Below are 19,410 nucleotides of genomic sequence, written 5' to 3'. Positions count from 1 at the left end.
ATCCCATTCGGCAGATTCCACGCACGAACTTTTCAGTGGGATCTGCTGGACAAATGGTCCGGATCGCATCTGCAGATGCATCAGCGGATAACCTTATCGCCACGGACAAGGGTGTCTCTTCTGTGGTGGTTGCAGAGTGCTCATCTGTTAGAAGGCCGCAGATTCGGCATACAGGACTGGGTCCTGGTGACCACGGATGCCAGTCTGAGAGGCTGGGGAGCGGTCACACAGGGAAGAAACTTCCAGGGAGTATGGTCAAGCCTGGAGATGTCTCTTCACATAAATATACTGGAGCTAAGAGCGATTTACAATGCTCTAAGCCTGGCAAAACCCCTGCTTCAGGGTCAGCCGGTGTTGATCCAGTCGGACAACATCACGGCAGTCGCCCACGTAAACAGACAGGGCGGCACAAGAAGCAGGAGAGCAATGGCAGAAGCTGCAAGGATTCTTCGCTGGGCGGAAGATCATGTGATAGCACTGCCAGCAGTGTTCATTCCGGGAGTGGACAACTGGGAAGCAGACTTCCTCAGCAGACACGATCTCCACCCGGGAGAGTGGGGACTTCATCCAGAAGTCTTCCACATGATTGTGAACCGTTGGGAAAAACCAAAGGTGGATATGATGGCGTCTCGCCTCAACAAAAAACTGGACAGGTATTGCGCCAGGTCAAGAGACCCTCAGGCAATAGCTGTGGACGCTCTGGTAACACCGTGGGTGTTCCAGTCAGTGTATGTGTTTCCTCCTCTGCCTCTCATACCCAAAGTACTGAGAATTATACGGCAAAGGGGAGTAAGAACGATACTCGTGGCTCCGGATTGGCCAAGAAGAACTTGGTACCCGGAACTTCAGGAGATGCTCACGGAAAATCCGTGGCCTCTACCTCTAAGACGGGACCTGATTCAGCAGGGACCGTGTCTATTCCAAGACTTACCGCGGCTGCGTTTGACGGCGTGGCGGTTGAACGCCGAATTCTAAGGGAAAATAAGAATTTACTTACCGATAATTCTATTTCTCGGAGTCCGTAGTGGATGCTGGGGTTCCTGAAAGGACCATGGGGAATAGCGGCTCCGCAGGAGACAGGGCACAAAAGTAAAGCTTTTACAGGTCAGGTGGTGTGTACTGGCTCCTCCCCCCATGACCCTCCTCCAGACTCCAGTTAGGTACTGTGCCCGGACGAGCGTACACAATAAGGGAGGATTTTGAATCCCGGGTAAGACTCATACCAGCCACACCAATCACACCGTACAACTTGTGATCTAAACCCAGTTAACAGTATGATAACAGAGGAGCCTCTGAAAGATGGCTTCCTAAACAATAACCCGAATTAGTTAACAATAACTATGTACAAGTATTGCAGATAATCCGCACTTGGGATGGGCGCCCAGCATCCACTACGGACTCCGAGAAATAGAATTATCGGTAAGTAAATTCTTATTTTCTCTATCGTCCTAAGTGGATGCTGGGGTTCCTGAAAGGACCATGGGGATTATACCAAAGCTCCCAAACGGGCGGGAGAGTGCGGATGACTCTGCAGCACCGAATGAGAGAACTCCAGGTCCTCCTTTGCCAGGGTATCAAATTTGCAAAAATTTACAAACGTGTTCTCCCCTGACCACGTAGCTGCTCGGCAGAGTTGTAATGCCGAGACCCCTCGGGCAGCCGCCCAAGATGAGCCCACCTTCCTTGCGGAATGGGCCTTAACAGATTTAGGCTGTGGCAGGCCTGCCACAGAATGTACAAGTTGAATTTTGTTACAAATCCAACGAGCAATCGACTGCTTAGAAGCAGGTGCACCCAACTTGTTGGGTGCATACAGTATAAACAGCGAGTCAGATTTTCTGACTCCAGCCGTCCTTTAAATGTATATTTTTAAGGCTCTGACAACGTCCAACAACTTGGAGTCCTTCAAGTCGTCTGTAGCCGCAGGCACTACAATAGGCTGGTTCAGGTGAAACGCTGATACCACCTTAGGGAGAAAATGCGGACGCGTCCGCAGCTCTGCCCTATGTCGAATGGAAAATTAAATAAGTGCTTTTATAAAACAAAGCCGCCAGTTCAGATACTCTCCCGGCCGAAGCCAGGGCCAGTAACATAGTCACTTTCCATGTGAGATATTTCAAATCCACATTCTTTAGTGGTTCAAACCAATTGGATTTGAGGAAATCTAAAACTACATTTAGATCCCACGGTGCCACCTTAGGCACCACAGGAGGCTGTATATGCAGTACTCCTTTGATAAAAATCTGGACCTCAGGGACCGAGGCCAATTCTTTTTGGAAGAATATTGATAGGGCCGAAATTTGAACCTTAATAGATCCCAATTTGAGACCCAAAGACAATCCTGATTGCAGGAAATGTAGGAAAACGACCCAGTTGAAATTCCTCCATCGGAGCACTCCGCTGCTCGCACCACGCAACATATTTTCGCCCAATACGGCGATAAAGCTTCGCGGTGACTTCCTACCTTGCCTTTATCAAGGTAGGAATGACTTCTTCAGGAATGCCTTTTCCTTTTAGGATCTGGCATTCAAACGCCATGCCGTCCAACGCAGCCGCGGTAAGTCTTGAAAAAGACAAGGACCCTGCTGAAGCAGGTCCCTTCTCAGAAGTAGAGGCCACGGATCGTCCGTGACCATCTCTTGAAGTTCCGGGTACCAAGTCCTTCTTGGCCAATCCGGAGCCACTAGTCTTACTCCTCTTTGCCGTATAATCCTCAATACCTTTGGTATGAGAGGCAGAGGAGGAAACACATATACCGACTGGTACACCCAAGGTGTTACCAGCGCGTCCACAGCTATTGCCTGCGGATCTCTTGACCTGGCGCAATACCTGTCCAGTGTTTTGTTGAGGCGAGACGCCATCATGTCCACCATTGGTTTTACCCAACGGTTTAATAGCATGTGGAAAACTTCTGGATGAAGTCCCCACTCTCCCGGGTGAAGGTCGTGTCTGCTGAGGAAGTCTGCTTCCCAGTTGTCCACGCCCGGGATGAATACTGCTGACAGTGCTATCACGTGATTCTCCGCTCAGCGAAGGATCCTGGCAGCTTCTGCCATTGCCCTCCTGCTTCTTGTGCCGCCCTGTCTGTTTACATGGGCGACTGCCGTGATGTTGTCCGACTGGATCAACACCGGTCTTCCTTGAAGCAGAGGTTCCGCCTGGCTTAGAGCATTGTAGATTGCTCTTAGTTCCAGAATGCTTATGTGAAGAGACTTTTTCAGGCTCGACCACACTCCCTGGAAATTTTTCCCCTGTGTGACTGCTCCCCAGCCTCTCAGGCTGGCATCCGTGGTCACCAGGATCCAATCCTGCATGCCGAATCTGCGGCCCTCCAATAGATGAGCCTCCTGCAACCACCACAGAAGGGATACCCTTGTCCTCGGCGACAGGGTTATCCGCAGGTGCATCTGAAGATGCGACCCTGACCATTTGTCCAGCAGCTCCCTTTGCATGGAATCTGCCGAAAGGGATTGCTTCGTAAGAAGCTACCATTTTTTCCCAGGACTCTTGTGCATTGATGTACAGACACCTTTCCTGGTTTTAGGAGGTTCCTGACCAGGTCAGATAACTCCTTGGCTTTTTCTTCGGGAAGAAAAACCTTTTTCTGAACTGTGTCCAGAATCATCCCCAGGAACAGCAGACGAGTTGTCGGCATTAATTGGGATTTTGGAATATTCAGAATCCATCCGTGCTGCTTTAGCACCTCTTGAGATAGTGCTAAACCCATCTCTAGCTGTTCTCTGGACCTTGCCCTTATTAGGAGATCGTCCAAGTATGGGATAATTAATACGCCTTTTCTTCGAAGAAGAAATATTATCTCGGCCATTACCTTTGTAAAGACCCGAAGTGCCGTGGACAAACCAAACGGCAGCGTCTGAAACTGATAGTGACAGTTTTGTACAACGAACCTGAGGTACCCCTGGTGTGAGGGGTAATTGGAACGTGGAGATACGCATCCTTGATGTCCAAGGATACCATAAAGTCCCCTTCTTCCAGGTTCGCTATCACTGCTCTGAGTGACTCCATCTTGAACTTGAACTTCTTTATGTACAGGTTCAAGGACTTCAGATTTAGAATAGGCCTTACCGAGCCATCCGGCTTCGGTACCACAAAAAGAGTGGAATAATACCCCTTCCCTTGTTGTAGAAGAGGTACCTTGACTATCACCTGCTGAGAATACAGCTTGTGAATGGCTTCCAAAACCGTCTCCCTTTCTGAGGGGGACGTTGGTAAAGCAGACTTCAGGAAACGGCGAGGTGGCTCTGTCTCTAATTTCAACCTGTACCCCTGAGATATTATCTGCAGGATCCAGGGATTTACCTGCGAGTGAGCCCACTGCGCGCTGTAATTTTTGAGACGACCGCCTACCGCCCCCGAGTCCGCTTGCGAAGCCCCAGCGTCATGCTGAGGCTTTTGTAGAAGCCGGGGAGGGCTTCTGTTCCTGGGAAGGAGCTGCCTGTTGCTGTCTCTTCCCTCGTCCTCTGCCTCGTGGCAGATATGAATAGCCCTTTGCTCTCTTATTTTTAAAGGAACGAAAGGGCTGCGGTTGAAAGGTCGGTGCCTTTTTCTGTTGGAGAGTGACTTGAGGTAGAAAGGTGGATTTCCCGGCCGTAGCCGTGGCCACCAAATCCGATAGACCGACCCCAAATAACTCCTCTACGCATCGCCTGTCCACTGTCGTGTCCATAAAGCTCTTCTGGCCGAAATGGACATAGCACTTACCCGTGATGCCAGTGTGCAGATATCTCTCTGTGCATCACGCATATAAAGAAATGCATCCTTTATTTGTTCTAACGACAGTAAAATATTGTCCCTGTCCAGGGTATCAATATTTTCGATCAGGGACTCTGACCAAACTACCCCAGCACTGCACATCCAGGCAGTCGCAATAGCTGGTCGTAGTATAACACCTGCATGTGTGTATATACCTTTTTGGATATTTTCCATCCTCCTATCTGATGGATCTTTAAGTGCGGCCGTCTCAGGAGAGGGTAACGCCACTTGTTTTGATAAGCGTGTTAGCGCTTTGTCCACCCTAGGAGGTGTTTCCCAGCGCTCCCTAACCTCTGGCGGGAAAGGGTATAAAGCCAATAACTTCTTTGAAATTAGCAGTTTTTTATCGGGGCACCCCACGCTTCATCACACACGTCATTTAATTCTTCTGATTCGGTAAAAACTACTGGTAGTTTTTTCACACCCCACATAATACCCTGTTTAGTGGTACCTGTAGTATCAGCTAAATGTAACATCTCCTTTATTGCCAAAATCATATAACGTGTGGCCCTACTGGAAAATACGGTTGATTCGTCACCTTCACCACCGGAATCAGTGCCTGTGTCTGGGTCTGTGTCGACCGACTGAGGCAAGGGGCGTTTTACAGCCCCTGACGGTGTTTGAGGCGCCTGGACAGGCACTAATTGAGTGTCCGGCCGCCTCATGTCGGCAAACGACTGCTTAAGCGAGTTGACGCTATCCCGTAATTCCACAAATAAAGGCATCCATTCTGGTGTCGACCCCCTAGGAGGTGACATCCTCATATTTGGCAATTGCTCCGCCTCCACACCAATAACGTCCTCATACATGTCGACACACACGTACCGACACACAGCAGACACACAGGGAATGCTCTATACGAAGACAGGACCCACTAGCCCTTTGGGGAGACAGAGGGAGAGTCTGCCAGCACACACCAAAAAGCGCTATATATGACAGGGATAGCCTTATGATTAAGTGCTCCCTTATAGCTGCTTTTATATTAATATATATATAGCCATTTATTTTGCCCCCCCTCTCTGTTATACCCTGTTTCTGTAGTGCAGTGCAGGGGAGAGACCTGGGAGCCTTCCTGACCAGCGGAGCTGTGACAGAAAATGGCGCCGTGTGCTGAGGAGATAGGCCCCGCCCCTTTTCCGGCGGGCTCGTCTCCCGCTATTTAGTACATTTAGGCAGGGGTAAATATCTCCATATAGCCTCTGGGGCTATATGTGAGGTATTTTTAGCCTTTTTAAAGGTTTTCATTTGCCTCCCAGGGCGCTCCCCCCCCAGCGCCCTGCACCCTCAGTGACTGCCGTGTGAAGTGTGCTGAGAGGAAAATGGCGCACAGCTGCAGTGCTGTGCGCTACCTTAAGAAGACTGCAGGAGTCTTCAGCCGCCGATTCTGGACCTCTTCTTGCTTCAGCATCTGTGAGGGGGCCGGCGGCGTGGCTCCGGTGACCATCCAGGCTGTACCTGTGATCGTCCCTCTGGAGCTTCATGTCCAGTAGCCAAGAAGCCAATCCATCCTGCACGCAGGTGAGTTCACTTCTTCTCCCCTCTGTCCCTCGTTGCAGTGATCCTGTTGCCAGCAGGAATCACTGTAAAATAAAAAACCTAAGCTAAACTCTCTAAGCAGCTCTTTATGAGAGCCACCTAGAATTGCACCCTTCTCGGCCGGGCACAAAAATCTAACTGGAGTCTGGAGGAGGGTCATGGGGGGAGGAGCCAGTACACACCACCTGACCTGTAAAAGCTTTACTTTTGTGCCCTGTCTCCTGCGGAGCCGCTATTCCCCATGGTCCTTTCAGGAACCCCAGCATCCACTTAGGACGATAGAGAAAAAGGCATTCCAGAAGAGGTCATTCCTACACTGGTTAAAGCCAGGAAGGAGGTGACTGCACAACATTATCACCGCATTTGGAGAAAATATGTTGCGTGGTGTGAGGCCAGGAAGGCCCCCACGGAGGAATTTCAATTGGGTCGATTCCTACATTTCCTGCAAACAGGATTGTCTATGGGCCTCAAGTTGGGGTCCATTAAGGTTCAAATTTCGGCCCTGTCGATTTTCTTCCAGAAAGAATTGGCTTCAGTTCCTGAAGTCCAGACTTTTGTAAAAGTAGTACTACATATACAGCCCCCGGTTGTGCCCCCAGTGGCTCCGTGGGACCTTAATGTAGTTTTGGATATCTTACATGGAAAGTAACCATGCTACTGGCCCTGGCTTCAGCCAGGAGAGTGTCAGAATTGGCGGCTTTATCATATAAGAGCCCATATCTGATTTTCCATTCGGACAGGGCAGAACTGCGGACGCGTCCTCATTTTCTGCCTAAGGTGGTGTCAGCGTTTCACCTGAACCAGCCTATTGTGGTGCCTGCGGCTACTAGCGATTTGGAGGATTCCAAGTTGCTGGACGTTGTCAGGGCATTGAAAATATATATTTCAAGGACGGCTGGAGTCAGAAAATCTGACTCGCTGTTTATACTGTATGCACCCAACAAGCTGGGTGCTCCTGCTTCTAAGCAGACGATTGCTCGTTGGATTTGTAGCACAATTCAACTTGCACATTCTGTGGCAGGCCTGCCACAGCCTAAATCTGTCAAGGCCCATTCCACAAGGAAGGTGGGCTCATCCTGGGCGGCTGCCCGAGGGGTCTCGGCATTACAACTCTGCCGAGCAGCTACGTGGTCGGGGGAGAACACGTTTGTAAAATTCTACAAATTTGATACCCTGGCTAAAGAGGACCTGGAGTTCTCTCATTCGGTGCTGCAGAGTCATCCGCACTCTCCCGCCCGTTTGGGAGCTTTGGTATAATCCCCATGGTCCTGACGGAGTCCCCAGCATCCACTAGGACGTTAGAGAAAATAAGATTTTACTTACCGATAAATCTATTTCTCGTAGTCCGTAGTGGATGCTGGGCGCCCATCCCAAGTGCGGATTGTCTGCAATACTTGTACATAGTTATTGTTACAAAAAAATCGGGTTGTTCTTGTTGTGAGCCGTCTGTTCAGAGGCTCCTACGTTGTCATACTGTTAACTGGGTTCAGATCACAAGTTGTACGGTGTGATTGGTGTGGCTGGTATGAGTCTTACCCGGGATTCAAAATCCTTCCTTATTGTGTACGCTCGTCCGGGCACAGTATCCTAACTGAGGCTTGGAGGAGGGTCATAGGGGGAGGAGCCAGTGCACACCACCTGATCCTAAAGCTTTATTTTTGTGCCCTGTCTCCTGCGGAGCCGCTAATCCCCATGGTCCTGACGGAGTCCCCAGCATCCACTACGGACTACGAGAAATAGATTTATCGGTAAGTAAAATCTTATTTTATATATGATTATTTTAATAACAATAACCTTGATATACCAGGCTTTACTGTACCCTGTCACTTTAAATATGTATGGGCGGGATGTACTAATGTACATCGCCGCCCTGCGCCACGATGCTGATCGCATATGTACTAACATATGCGATCAGCATTGCGGAGGACAGCTCTTCCGATAAGAGCTGTCCTCCGCGATGCGCAGCGGCAGCCTGACTTCCGGGATTCGGCCCCAGGAGTCAGTCTGCGCATGCGCGGGGTGACGGGGGCGGCCGCAGGGCATGCTGGGAGGGATCCGATCTGATCCCTCACACAGCGCCGCGGAGAGAAGCCCATAGGCTTCTATGGACTATCGCCAGCTAAAGCTGGCATACCCCGCCGCGGCGCTGACCTACCGACCGGGGGTTAGTACATCAGGAAAATGCGGTAAACAGGGAGTTTACCGCATTTCCCGCTTAGTACATCCGGTTCGTATATCTTATGTTATAATTATTGCTCCAGTAATCAATTTGTGTATTTAAAATAGCGTTGGTGAATTCTTAGCTCTCCTTACCAGTGGTCTACGCCTCCATGTTCCCTAGTACCACCGCCTGTCAGAGTCTGGGGTGCTCTATTGTTTGCTGAAGCTGAACATAATTACATACCAAAGCCGGCATCATCTTACCTAAATATACCTGGAAAAAAGTCGGTGCCGTAAACTTGTCCTGAGCCGACATCTTTGCTACTTAAGAAAATTGAACTTTTCTATCTTGCAACATAGGGATGGAAAGAAGGGTTACATAGGGGGTAATTCCAAGTTGATCGCAGCAGGATTTTTGATAGCAATTGGGCAAAACCATGTGCATTGCAGGGGGGGGCAGATGTAACATGTGCAGAGAGAGTAAGATTTGGGTGGGTTATTTTATTTCTGTGCAGGGTAAATACTGGCTGCTTTATTTTTGCACTGCAAATTAGATTGCAGATTGAACACACCCCACCCATATCTAACTCTCTCTGCACATCTTACATCTGCCCCATCTGCAGTGCACATGGTTTTGCCCAATTGCTAACAAAAATCCTGCTGCGATCAACTTGGAATTACCCCCATAGTGCAGAAACCTAATTCTGTGTGAGCTGCTTGTACAGCTGGCTTCATACATAGGGTGTGATGTACTACAGGGAAAGTGCGGTAAAACCCCCGTTTTTGGGAGTTTTACAGCATTTTCATATGTACTAATCCCCGTCCCCCGGGTTTACGCTGCAGAGGGTGGCGATACCCTATAGAAGCCTATGGGCTTCTTACCGCCGCCACCCCGCGCCGCTCACGACGACCTCTCACCCCACGGCATACCTGTGTGTGCAGTAAACTGCTGCTGGTGCGGCCCCCCTCCTTCTTCTCCCCTGCAGCACAGCCTTGTCTTCCAGCTGCAGGGGGAGGAGGAGGAGCCCGGGGATGCCCAGCACGAGTCTGAGAGGTGACGGAGACCCCCACCGACCCCTGCAGACAACATCACGGGGGCCTCCAATACCGCATTGCGATATTAATTGCAAATGTTAGTACATATGCGATTAGCATCGCAGCGGTAGGCGGTGAGGGGCGGTGATCAGTGATAGTACATCCCGCCCATAGGGTGATAACTATTAAAGGCTGGAAAACCTAAATGGAATGCCTAGGGTGCATAACTAACATACAGTAGCAGTGCCGATGCGTATCCTGAGCGGTAACAATGACTTCCAATAGGATTGGGGCCTGTGTACCAGAGCCCAGGGGCAGATTGGGATGGAAAACCAGCTTGGGAAATTTATGGAAGCACCCGAAATGGGGGTGCGGTCTGATGAGGGGGTGGAGTCTGTTAAGGGGGCGGGATCTCCTCATAAGGCCTGATTGTACGCATTTGCAGCCTTCCTTGCGTCTTTTGCTGCAGTTGTGTCTGAGACCAGGTGCGGATTGGGAACTAAAAGTGGCCCTGTAACATTTTGTAGAAGTGGCCTGACATGGGCAGCACAAGAGGTATAATATGCCGTGTAGCCATGGCGGCATCACTGGATGGCAGAGTTGCTGTACTGCAGAGATGGAATAACAGAGTGAATGGGGACAATGTAGTGTACTGAGGGGGGCATTTACTAAGCAGTGATAAAAGCGGAGAAGTGAGCCAGTGGAGAAGTTGCCCCATCAACCAATCAGCAGCTCTGTATAATTTTATTGTATGCAAATTATAGATGTTACTTCAGTGCTGATTGGTTGCCATGGGCAACTTCTCCACTGGCTCACTTCTCCGCTCTTATCACTGCTTAGTAAATGTCCCCCTGAGTGTGGTGGGCTGCCTGTCATGTGGGTGGGGGTCACATGATAACACAAAACAGGCCACACAGACACGTCAGCCTACCAGGAATCTTCCTGGTGAGCCCTATAGCCAATCCACCCCTGCCAGAGCCCCATTTGCACTTCCTGTTTCACCACATGTGCACCATCTCCTGTGGTTTCCCAAAAGAGAAGCGCTGAGTAATTCTTGGAAGGGGCAGATACTGGAGGGTGGGGGGGGGGGGGGTCCATCAAGAGTTTGCAATGGGGCCCTGTGATTTCTAGCTGTGCCCTTGGTAATAAGTCATATCTCGTTGTTTGCGCACTGAACTTTTTGGCTCAGGGCATGTTTTGTGTTTGTGATGGCTGGGGAAGGAAATACTCTCCAATACTTTAGATGAAACAATATTGCAGTAGGAAGTCAGAGTCATGAAAAAATCAAAACTGTATTTACAGTAGTTGCTTATTATGAATGGGGTAAAAAATATGCAACATAATCATCTAATAAATTGTATTTTTATTGTGCAGAGCAGATTTAATGAAGCATCACGTTACTATTGGCATTGCGGGCCAATCTGGATCCCCGGGGAGAGAGACAAATTAGGAAGCGACACAATCATCAGAGTTTGCCCTTCTTCTCAGCCAATGATTCCGCCAATCCCTGAGACTCGGGCGAGGGTATATACAGTATATACAGTATGCTTTTCATGCCATTGAGTAACAGGCAAGGAGAAAGATCGGTGTTATACACCACAAATATCAGTACTCCCTAGAATAGGTGATACAGAGGCTCTCTTGCTCATCTGGTGATATCCACAGACCACGGAGTGAATGTTCCAACTTTATCTTTTGGGATCTGAAATACAGAAAAGAGACTGTTACATTATCAGACCCTGTAATCCCGCGTTATGTTTTCATACATGTGTATCGGATCCGGTTGGTATAATATAATGTATAGAAAATACAGCGCTGTACAATTCATTTCATTACAGGGTAATATAATCCGGAATCTGCAGTGTATTTGATGGTCAATTTACATCTGGATCAATGCATCTTCTCCAGTTTCTCATATGCCGCATACTGAAGTATTGGGTTTGATTCTAATCGGACGCAGGCGCGGGCACTCCTTTTGCCGGTTTGCAGGTTCAGAGCCGGCTAAGCTAATGTGCGTGTAAAATGTGCAGAATGCAGAGGGATCTTCCAATATCTCTCTGGGAACTTTTGTAACATTGGGGGTAATTCCAAGTTGATCGCAGCAGGATTTTTTTTTAGCAATTGGGCAAAACCATGTGCACTGCAGGGGAGGCAGATATAACATGTGCAGAAAGAATTAGATTTGGGTGGGTTATTTTGTTTCTGTGCAGGGTAAATACTGGCTGCTTTATTTTTACACTGCAAATTAGATTGCAGATTGAACACGCCACACCCAAATCTAACTCTCTCTGCACATGTTATATCTGCCTCCCCTGCAGTGCACATGGTTTTGCCCAACTACTAAAAAATTTCCTGCTGCGATCAACTTGGAATTACCCCCATTGTAACATAAAGACCACAATTTCCAGCACCATCTAAAGAGAACCTTGTACATACCTATCTAATCTCCCAGATTGTCTGCGAGACTCTACATACCTATCTAATCTCCTGCAATGTCTGTGAGACTCTACACACCTATCTAATCTCCCAGATTGTCTGCGAGACTCTACATACCTATCTAATCTCCTGCAATGTCTGCGAGACTCTACATACCTATCTAATCTCCTGCAATGTCTGCAAGACTCTACATACCTATCTAATCTCCTGCAATGTCTGCGAGACACTACATACCTATCTAATCTCCTGCAATGTCTGCAAGACTCTACATACCTATCTAATCTCCCAGATTGTCTGCGAGACTCTACATACCTATCTAATCTCCTGCAATGTCTGCGAGACTCTACATACCTATCTAATCTCCTGCAATGTCTGTGAGACTCTACATACCTATCTAATCTCCTGCAATGTCTGCAAGACTCTACATACCTATCTAATCTCCTGCAATGTCTGTGAGACTCTACATACCTATCTAATCTCCTGCAATGTCTGTGAGACTCTACATACCTATCTAATCTCCCAGATTGTCTGCGAGACTCTACATACCTATCTAATCTCCTGCAATGTCTGCAAGACTCTACATACCTATCTAATCTCCCGGATTGTCTGCAACCTATCTAATCTCCTGCAATGTCTGCGAGACTCTACATACCTATCTAATCTCCCGGATTGTCTGCGAGACCCTACATACCTATCTAATGTCCTGCAATGTCTGCGAATCTCTACATAGCTATCTAATCTCCCGCAGTGTCTGCGAATCTCTACATACCTATCTAATCTCCTGCAATGTCTGTAAGACTCTACATACCTATCTAATCTCCCGGATTGTCTGCGAGACCCTACATACCTATCTAATCTCCCAGATTGTCTGCGAGACTCTACATACCTATCTAATCTCCTGCAATGTCTGTGAGACTCTACATACCTATCTAATCTCCCGGATTGTCTGCAACCTATCTAATCTCCTGCAATGTCTGCGAGACTCTACATACCTATCTAATCTCCCATATTGTCTGCGAGACTCTACATACCTATCTAATCTCCTGCAATGTCTGTGAGACTCTACATACCTATCTAATCTCCCGGATTGTCTGCAACCTATCTAATCTCCTGCAATGTCTGCGAGACTCTACATACCTATCTAATCTCCCATATTGTCTGCGAGACTCTACATACCTATCTAATCTCCTGCAATGTCTGTGAGACTCTACATACCTATCTAATCTCCCGGATTGTCTGCAACCTATCTAATCTCCTGCAATGTCTGCGAGACTCTACATACCTATCTAATCTCCCGGATTGTCTGCGAGACTCTACATACCTATCTAATGTCCTGCAATGTCTGCGAATCTCTACATACATATCTAATCTCCCGCAGTGTCTGCGAATCTCTACATACCTATCTAATCTCCTGCAATGTCTGTGAGACTCTACATACCTATCTAATCTCCTGCAATGTCTGCACACTATCTAATCTCCTGCAATGTCTGCGAGACTCTACATACCTATCTAATCTCCCAGATTGTCTGCGAGACTCTACATACCTATCTAATCTCCTGCAATGTCTGTGAGACTCTACATACCTATCTAATCTCCCGGATTGTCTGCAACCTATCTAATCTCCTGCAATGTCTGTGAGACTCTACATACCTATCTAATCTCCCAGATTGTCTGCGAGACTCTACATACCTATCTAATATCCTGCAATGTCTGTGAGACTCTACATACCTATCTAATCTCCCGGATTGTCTGCAACCTATCTAATCTCCTGCAATGTCTGCGAGACTCTACATACCTATCTAATCTCCCGTAATGTCTGCGAGACCCTACATACCTATCTAATGTCCTGCAATGTCTGCGAATCTCTACATACATATCTAATCTCCTGCAGTGTCTGCGAATCTCTACATACCTATGTAATCTCCTGCAATGTCTGTGAGACTCTACATACCTATCTAATCTCCCAGATTGTCTGCAACCTATCTAATCTCCTGCAATGTCTGCGAGACTCTACATACCTATCTAATCTCCCAGATTGTCTGCGAGACTCTACATACCTATCTAATGTCCTGCAATGTCTGCGAATCTCTACATACATATCTAATCTCCCGCAGTGTCTGCGAATCTCTACATACCTATCTAATCTCCTGCAATGTCTGCGAGACTCTACATACCTATCTAATCTCCCGGATTGTCTGCGAGACCCTACATACCTATCTAATGTCCTGCAATGTCTGCGAATCTCTACATACATATCTAATTGTCACGACGCAAACGCGTCATTCCGCAAAGCCCCACTCCCCGAGCAGGAGCGCTCGGGGAGAGGGAGGAGAGGAGATAAGCCTGGAAGGAGGAGGCGGCCGGCGCGAGGGACGTGAGTCGGCGGGACCCGAAGAGCGGGAAGATGTAAGTATTCTCTCTATCTCTCTCTCTCTCCCCCTTCCTTCCCCCCCTGCCTGCCGCACTGTGTAAAATGGGGATACCTGCCTTCCGCACTGTGTAAAATGGGGATACCTGCCTGCCGCACTGTGTAAAATGGGGGCACCTGGCTGCGTACTGTGTAAAATGGGGCACGTGCCTGCCGCACTGTGTAAAATGGGGACACCTGCCTGCCGCACTGTGTAAAATGGGGGCACCTGCCTGCCGCACTGTGTAAAATGGGGGCACCTGGCTGCGTACTGTGTAAAATGGGGCACGTGCCTGCCGCACTGTGTAAAATGGGGACACCTGCCTGCCGCACTGTGTAAAATGGGGGCACCTGCCTGCGTACTGTGTAAAATGGGGATATCTGCCTGCCGCACTGTGTAAAATGGGGGCACCTGCCTGCGTACTGTGTAAAATGGGGATATCTGCCTGCCGCACTGTGTAAAATGGGGGCACCTGCCTGCGTACTGTGTAAAATGGGGATATCTGCCTGCCGCACTATGTAAAATGGGGGCACCTGCCTGCGTACTGTGTAAAATGGGGATATCTGCCTGCCGCACTGTGTAAAATGTGGGCACCTGCCTGCGTACTATGTAAAATGGGGATATCTGCCTGCCGTACTGTGTAAAATGGGGATACCTGCCTGCCGCACTGTGTAAAATGGGGATATCTGCCTGCCGCACTGTGTAAAATGGGGACACCTGCCTGCCGTGCTGTGTAAAATGGGGGCACGTGCCTGCCGCGCTGTGTAAAATGGGGATATCTGCCTGCCGTACTGTGTAAAATGGGGATACCTGCCTGCCGCACTTTGTAAAATGGGGGCATCTGCCTGCGTACTGTGTAAAATGGGGATATCTGCCTACCGTACTGTGTAAAATGGGGATACCTGCCTGCCGCACTGTGTAAAATGGGGATACCTGCCTTCCGCACTGTGTAAAATGGGGATATCTGCCTGCCGCACTTTGTAAAATGGGGGCACCTGCCTGCCGTGCTGTGTAAAATGGGGGCACGTGCCTGCCGCGCTGTGTAAAATGGGGATATCTGCCTGCCGTACTGTGTAAAATGGGGTACCTGCCTGCCGCACTGTGTAAAATGGGGGCACCTGCCTGCCGCACTTTGTAAAATGGGGGCACCTGCCTGCGTACTGTGTAAAATGGGGATATCTGCCTGCCGCACTGTGTAAAATGGGGGCACCTGCCTGCGTACTGTGTAAAATGGGGATATCTGCCTGCCGCACTGTGTAAAATGGGGGCACCTGCCTGCGTACTGTGTAAAATGGGGATATCTGCCTGCCGCACTATGTAAAATGGGGGCACCTGCCTGCGTACTGTGTAAAATGGGGATATCTGCCTGCCGCACTGTGTAAAATGGGGGCACCTGCCTGCGTACTGTGTAAAATGGGGATATCTGCCTGCCGTACTGTGTAAAATGGGGATACCTGCCTGCCGTACTGTGTAAAATGGGGATACCTGCCTGCCGCACTGTGTAAAATGGGGATATCTGCCTGCCGCACTGTGTAAAATGGGGACACCTGCCTGCCGTGCTGTGTAAAATGGGGGCACGTGCCTGCCGCGCTGTGTAAAATGGGGATATCTGCCTGCCGTACTGTGTAAAATGGGGATACCTGCCTGCCGCACTTTGTAAAATGGGGGCATCTGCCTGCGTACTGTGTAAAATGGGGATATCTGCCTACCGTACTGTGTAAAATGGGGATACCTGCCTGCCGCACTGTGTAAAATGGGGATACCTGCCTGCCGCACTGTGTAAAATGGGGACACCTGCCTGCCGCGCTGTGTAAAATGGGGGCACCTGCCTGCCGCGCTGTGTAATATGGGGACACTTGCCTGCTGTAATGTGTAAAATGAGGACTTTTTTATTTTTATTTTTTTCCCCCTGTGGTGGGTGTGATGATATCAGACGAGGCCACGCCCACTTTAATGAGACCACGCCCATTTTAATCAGGCCACACACCCTTGTCGGGAGAGCGTGCGCCTTCGGCGCGCGCATGCTTTTTCTTGTTATAGCTATATGGGGGGGGGGGGGGACGCAATTTTTTTTTTAGCAATGGGGGGGGGCGCATTTTGATATCTCGCACTGGGAGCCAAATTGTCTAGAAACGGCCCTGTACCTATCTAATCTCCTGCAATGTCTGTGAGACTCTACATACCTATCTAATCTCCTGCATTGTCTGCGAGACCCTACATACATATCTAATCTCCCGCAGTGTCTGCAAATCTCTACATACCTATCTAATCTCCCTGAATGTCTGCGAGACTCTGCATACCTACAGTATCTAATCTCCGTTAATGTCTGCAAGACTCTACATACCTATCTAATCTCCTGCAATGTCAGCGAGACTCTACATACCTATCTAATCTCCTGCAATGTCTGCAAGACTCTACATACCTATCTAATCTCCCGGATTGTCTGCGAGACCCTACATACCTATCTAATCTCCTGCAATGTCTGCGAATCTCTACATACCTATCTAATCTCCCGCAGTGTCTACGAGACTCTGCATACCTATCTAATCTACCGCAATGTCTGCCAGACTCTGCATAACTATCTAATCTCCCGCAATGTCTGCGAGACTCTACATACCTATCTAATCTGCCGGAATGTCTGCGAGACTCTACATACCTATCTAATCTCCCGGATTGTCTGCGAGACTCTACATACCTATCTAATCTCCCGCAATGTCTGCGAGACTCTACATACCTATCTAATCTCCTGCAATGAGACTCTACATACCTATCTAATCTCCCGGATTGTCTGCGAGACTCTACATACCTATCTAATCTACCGCAATGTCTGCGAGACTCTACATACCTATCTAATCTCCCAGAATGTCTGCAAGACTCTACATACCTATCTAATCTCCCGCAATGTCTGCGAGACTCTACATACCTATCTAATCTCCTGCAATGTCTACGAGACTCTACATACCTATCTAATCTCCTGGATTGTCTGCGAGACTCTACATACCTATCTAATCTCCTGCAATGTCTACGAGACTCTACATACCTATCTAATCTCCCGGATTGTCTGCGAGACTCTACATACCTATCTAATCTCCTGCAATGTCTGCGAGACTCTACATACCTATCTAATCTCCCAGAATGTCTGCAAGACTCACAGGGTTCGCAATGCTCTCCTGGATTCCAAAAAGAGTAGACCAGCCCCCTCCCCCCCGGATCCCTCTTGATGTGTGTGGGTGATTGATAATGTAATTTGCAATAAATTATGTCACCAGTGCCCTGCGCCCATGATTTGTAGCACTGCCCAGCGGTCAGTAACCCTCTGCCACCTGGACCTCCCCTCCCAGAGGGGTGCAGCTGTATGGTCCAGCAGAGCCAGACCGAAGCAGAGATAGGTGGGACAACTGCCTCCCAAATGTATACAGCTGGATTGCATTTCTACAGGACTCCCCACCGTTAGCACCGTCACCTCTTCTGCTATTTCCTGCGGCCGGCTCCTGGAGCTGGCATCAGTCTCAGTAATTATTGGCCAGATCTATTTTAAGAAATAAAAGTTTTCCAATTACAAAACAGACTAGCCAGGTCATTACTTCCATGCCACTGAGCTCCGGGGCTTAGAGGAGAAGAGGAATTGGGTTTTTTCTACCACCGGACAAGATCCCAGTGCAGCAGCTCAGGAGTAGTCTAATTATAATTATTGCAAGGAATAAGCAAACAAACAAACAAACAAACAAACATTATTAGCTCAGGAAAAAGAGGGTTCCTAGTAACGCTGCTCATTTAGGAAAAAACAGAAAGTTCCTTTTAGAAAGGTAATCCAGCCAGGTAATATGCCCACTTACCATTTTGGTAAGGTGGTCTTCACAGGCCATTCGGACTCTCTCGGGACCCGCTGGGCTGTTGAGAGTGAGGATCTTGGGTAATCCGCGTTCTGCACGAACTGAGTCCACTGCATCTTTTATAGCAAAGTACACAGAACACCCCAAAAAGAGGGCCGGCTCTCCAATACCCTGCAAAAGAGGCAAAGAAAGAGTCACCTGAACATCACCTATATCTACCTGAAAAGTGCGTTTGGAGTTTAAAAAAAACCCAATTCCTAATTTTTTTAAAATGTGTAGACATCAGCAGTTTCCTTGAAGCACCATAGATTGGGTCCTTAGAACTCTGTGGGCCATCACTGCAGCAGTGATACCGGCTGCCGGGTGCCATTGCAATCACCCTGCTAGCCAGATGCCGAGGCCGAGGGTCTGAGATGGGCGTTGCCGCCCTCAGGGCCATGTGCCCTGTCCGACGGCACCAATCACACACCCCGAGTTATGGCCCTGCTGGATATTATGCAGTATAGTCTATGGGAAGGTTGAGGACCTCCTAATTCAGAGAACGTTTTCTCCCATGTAGATTTGCCCGGTATCCCTTGTTCCCGTGTGTATTTATAATATATGTAATTATTTCCAATGCACAGATCTCAGCCTACAGTATCTTGTGGGGAATAATGTGCGTGCAGGTGTTCACAATGCACAGTTATATTGGCTCACACCAGCAGATGACTCAAACTATGAACAGCCCAATTACTTAACCGGTGGTTTTGTTTTATTGATAGCAGGTACATCCGTACTCACTGTTACATGTCTTACACAGCTCACTAGCCGGTGAGTATATGCTGCAAATAGGTAGCAATGCAGGGATACTGGAACACATTGTGGATTGCAGGTAATCGCTGGTCTCTCTGGAGTCTAACACAGTCTCTCACAGTCCCAAGATGGCTCTGCATATGTTCAGTAGAGATCTCGGCAGCCATCTTGGGACAGGGCATGAAGCCTCCCTTGAGAACAGTAAGACTGGAGTCTGCGCAGTAGCACACTCCTCTTTCAACATATCTGTCATATCCAAATATCCAAAGACAAGGAAAATAGAAGGTCTTTCTGGTAGATGAACTTCACTAAAGCTAGAGCTTGCATTTAAAAGGTTGGACAAATTTATGCTCCTGTTTCATGCCTGTTATTGCCCAATAGCGTGCATTGTAATGGTTCCTCTCTTTAGGGATGAATGGTGAAAGACTTATTCATTA

The 19,410-nt window shown here is 48.5% G+C and overlaps 1 protein-coding gene across 5 annotated transcripts in view; it reads right to left on the bottom strand.

The window, feature by feature from the left end:
* Positions 1-10,850: 10,850 nt before the first annotated feature.
* Positions 10,851-19,410, bottom strand: part of LOC134944371 (aldehyde oxidase 1-like) — a 267,367-nt gene continuing 258,807 nt past the window's right edge. For all 5 annotated transcript variants that reach the window (XM_063932949.1, XM_063932950.1, XM_063932951.1 and 2 more), the window contains 2 exons: positions 18,185-18,352; positions 10,851-11,206 (listed from right to left, as the gene is read on the bottom strand). In XM_063932949.1, coding sequence (XP_063789019.1) covers positions 11,150-11,206; positions 18,185-18,352 — 225 coding nt within the window. In that variant the 3' untranslated portion in view covers positions 10,851-11,149. The remainder of the gene's footprint in view (positions 11,207-18,184; positions 18,353-19,410) is intronic.

The sequence above is a fragment of the Pseudophryne corroboree genome, chromosome 7 (genome assembly GCF_028390025.1).
Source record: "Pseudophryne corroboree isolate aPseCor3 chromosome 7, aPseCor3.hap2, whole genome shotgun sequence".
Classification (NCBI taxonomy): Eukaryota; Metazoa; Chordata; class Amphibia; order Anura; family Myobatrachidae; genus Pseudophryne; species Pseudophryne corroboree.
Note: the sequence above shows the minus strand (reverse complement) of the source record. Positions and strands in the feature narration are given on the sequence as shown.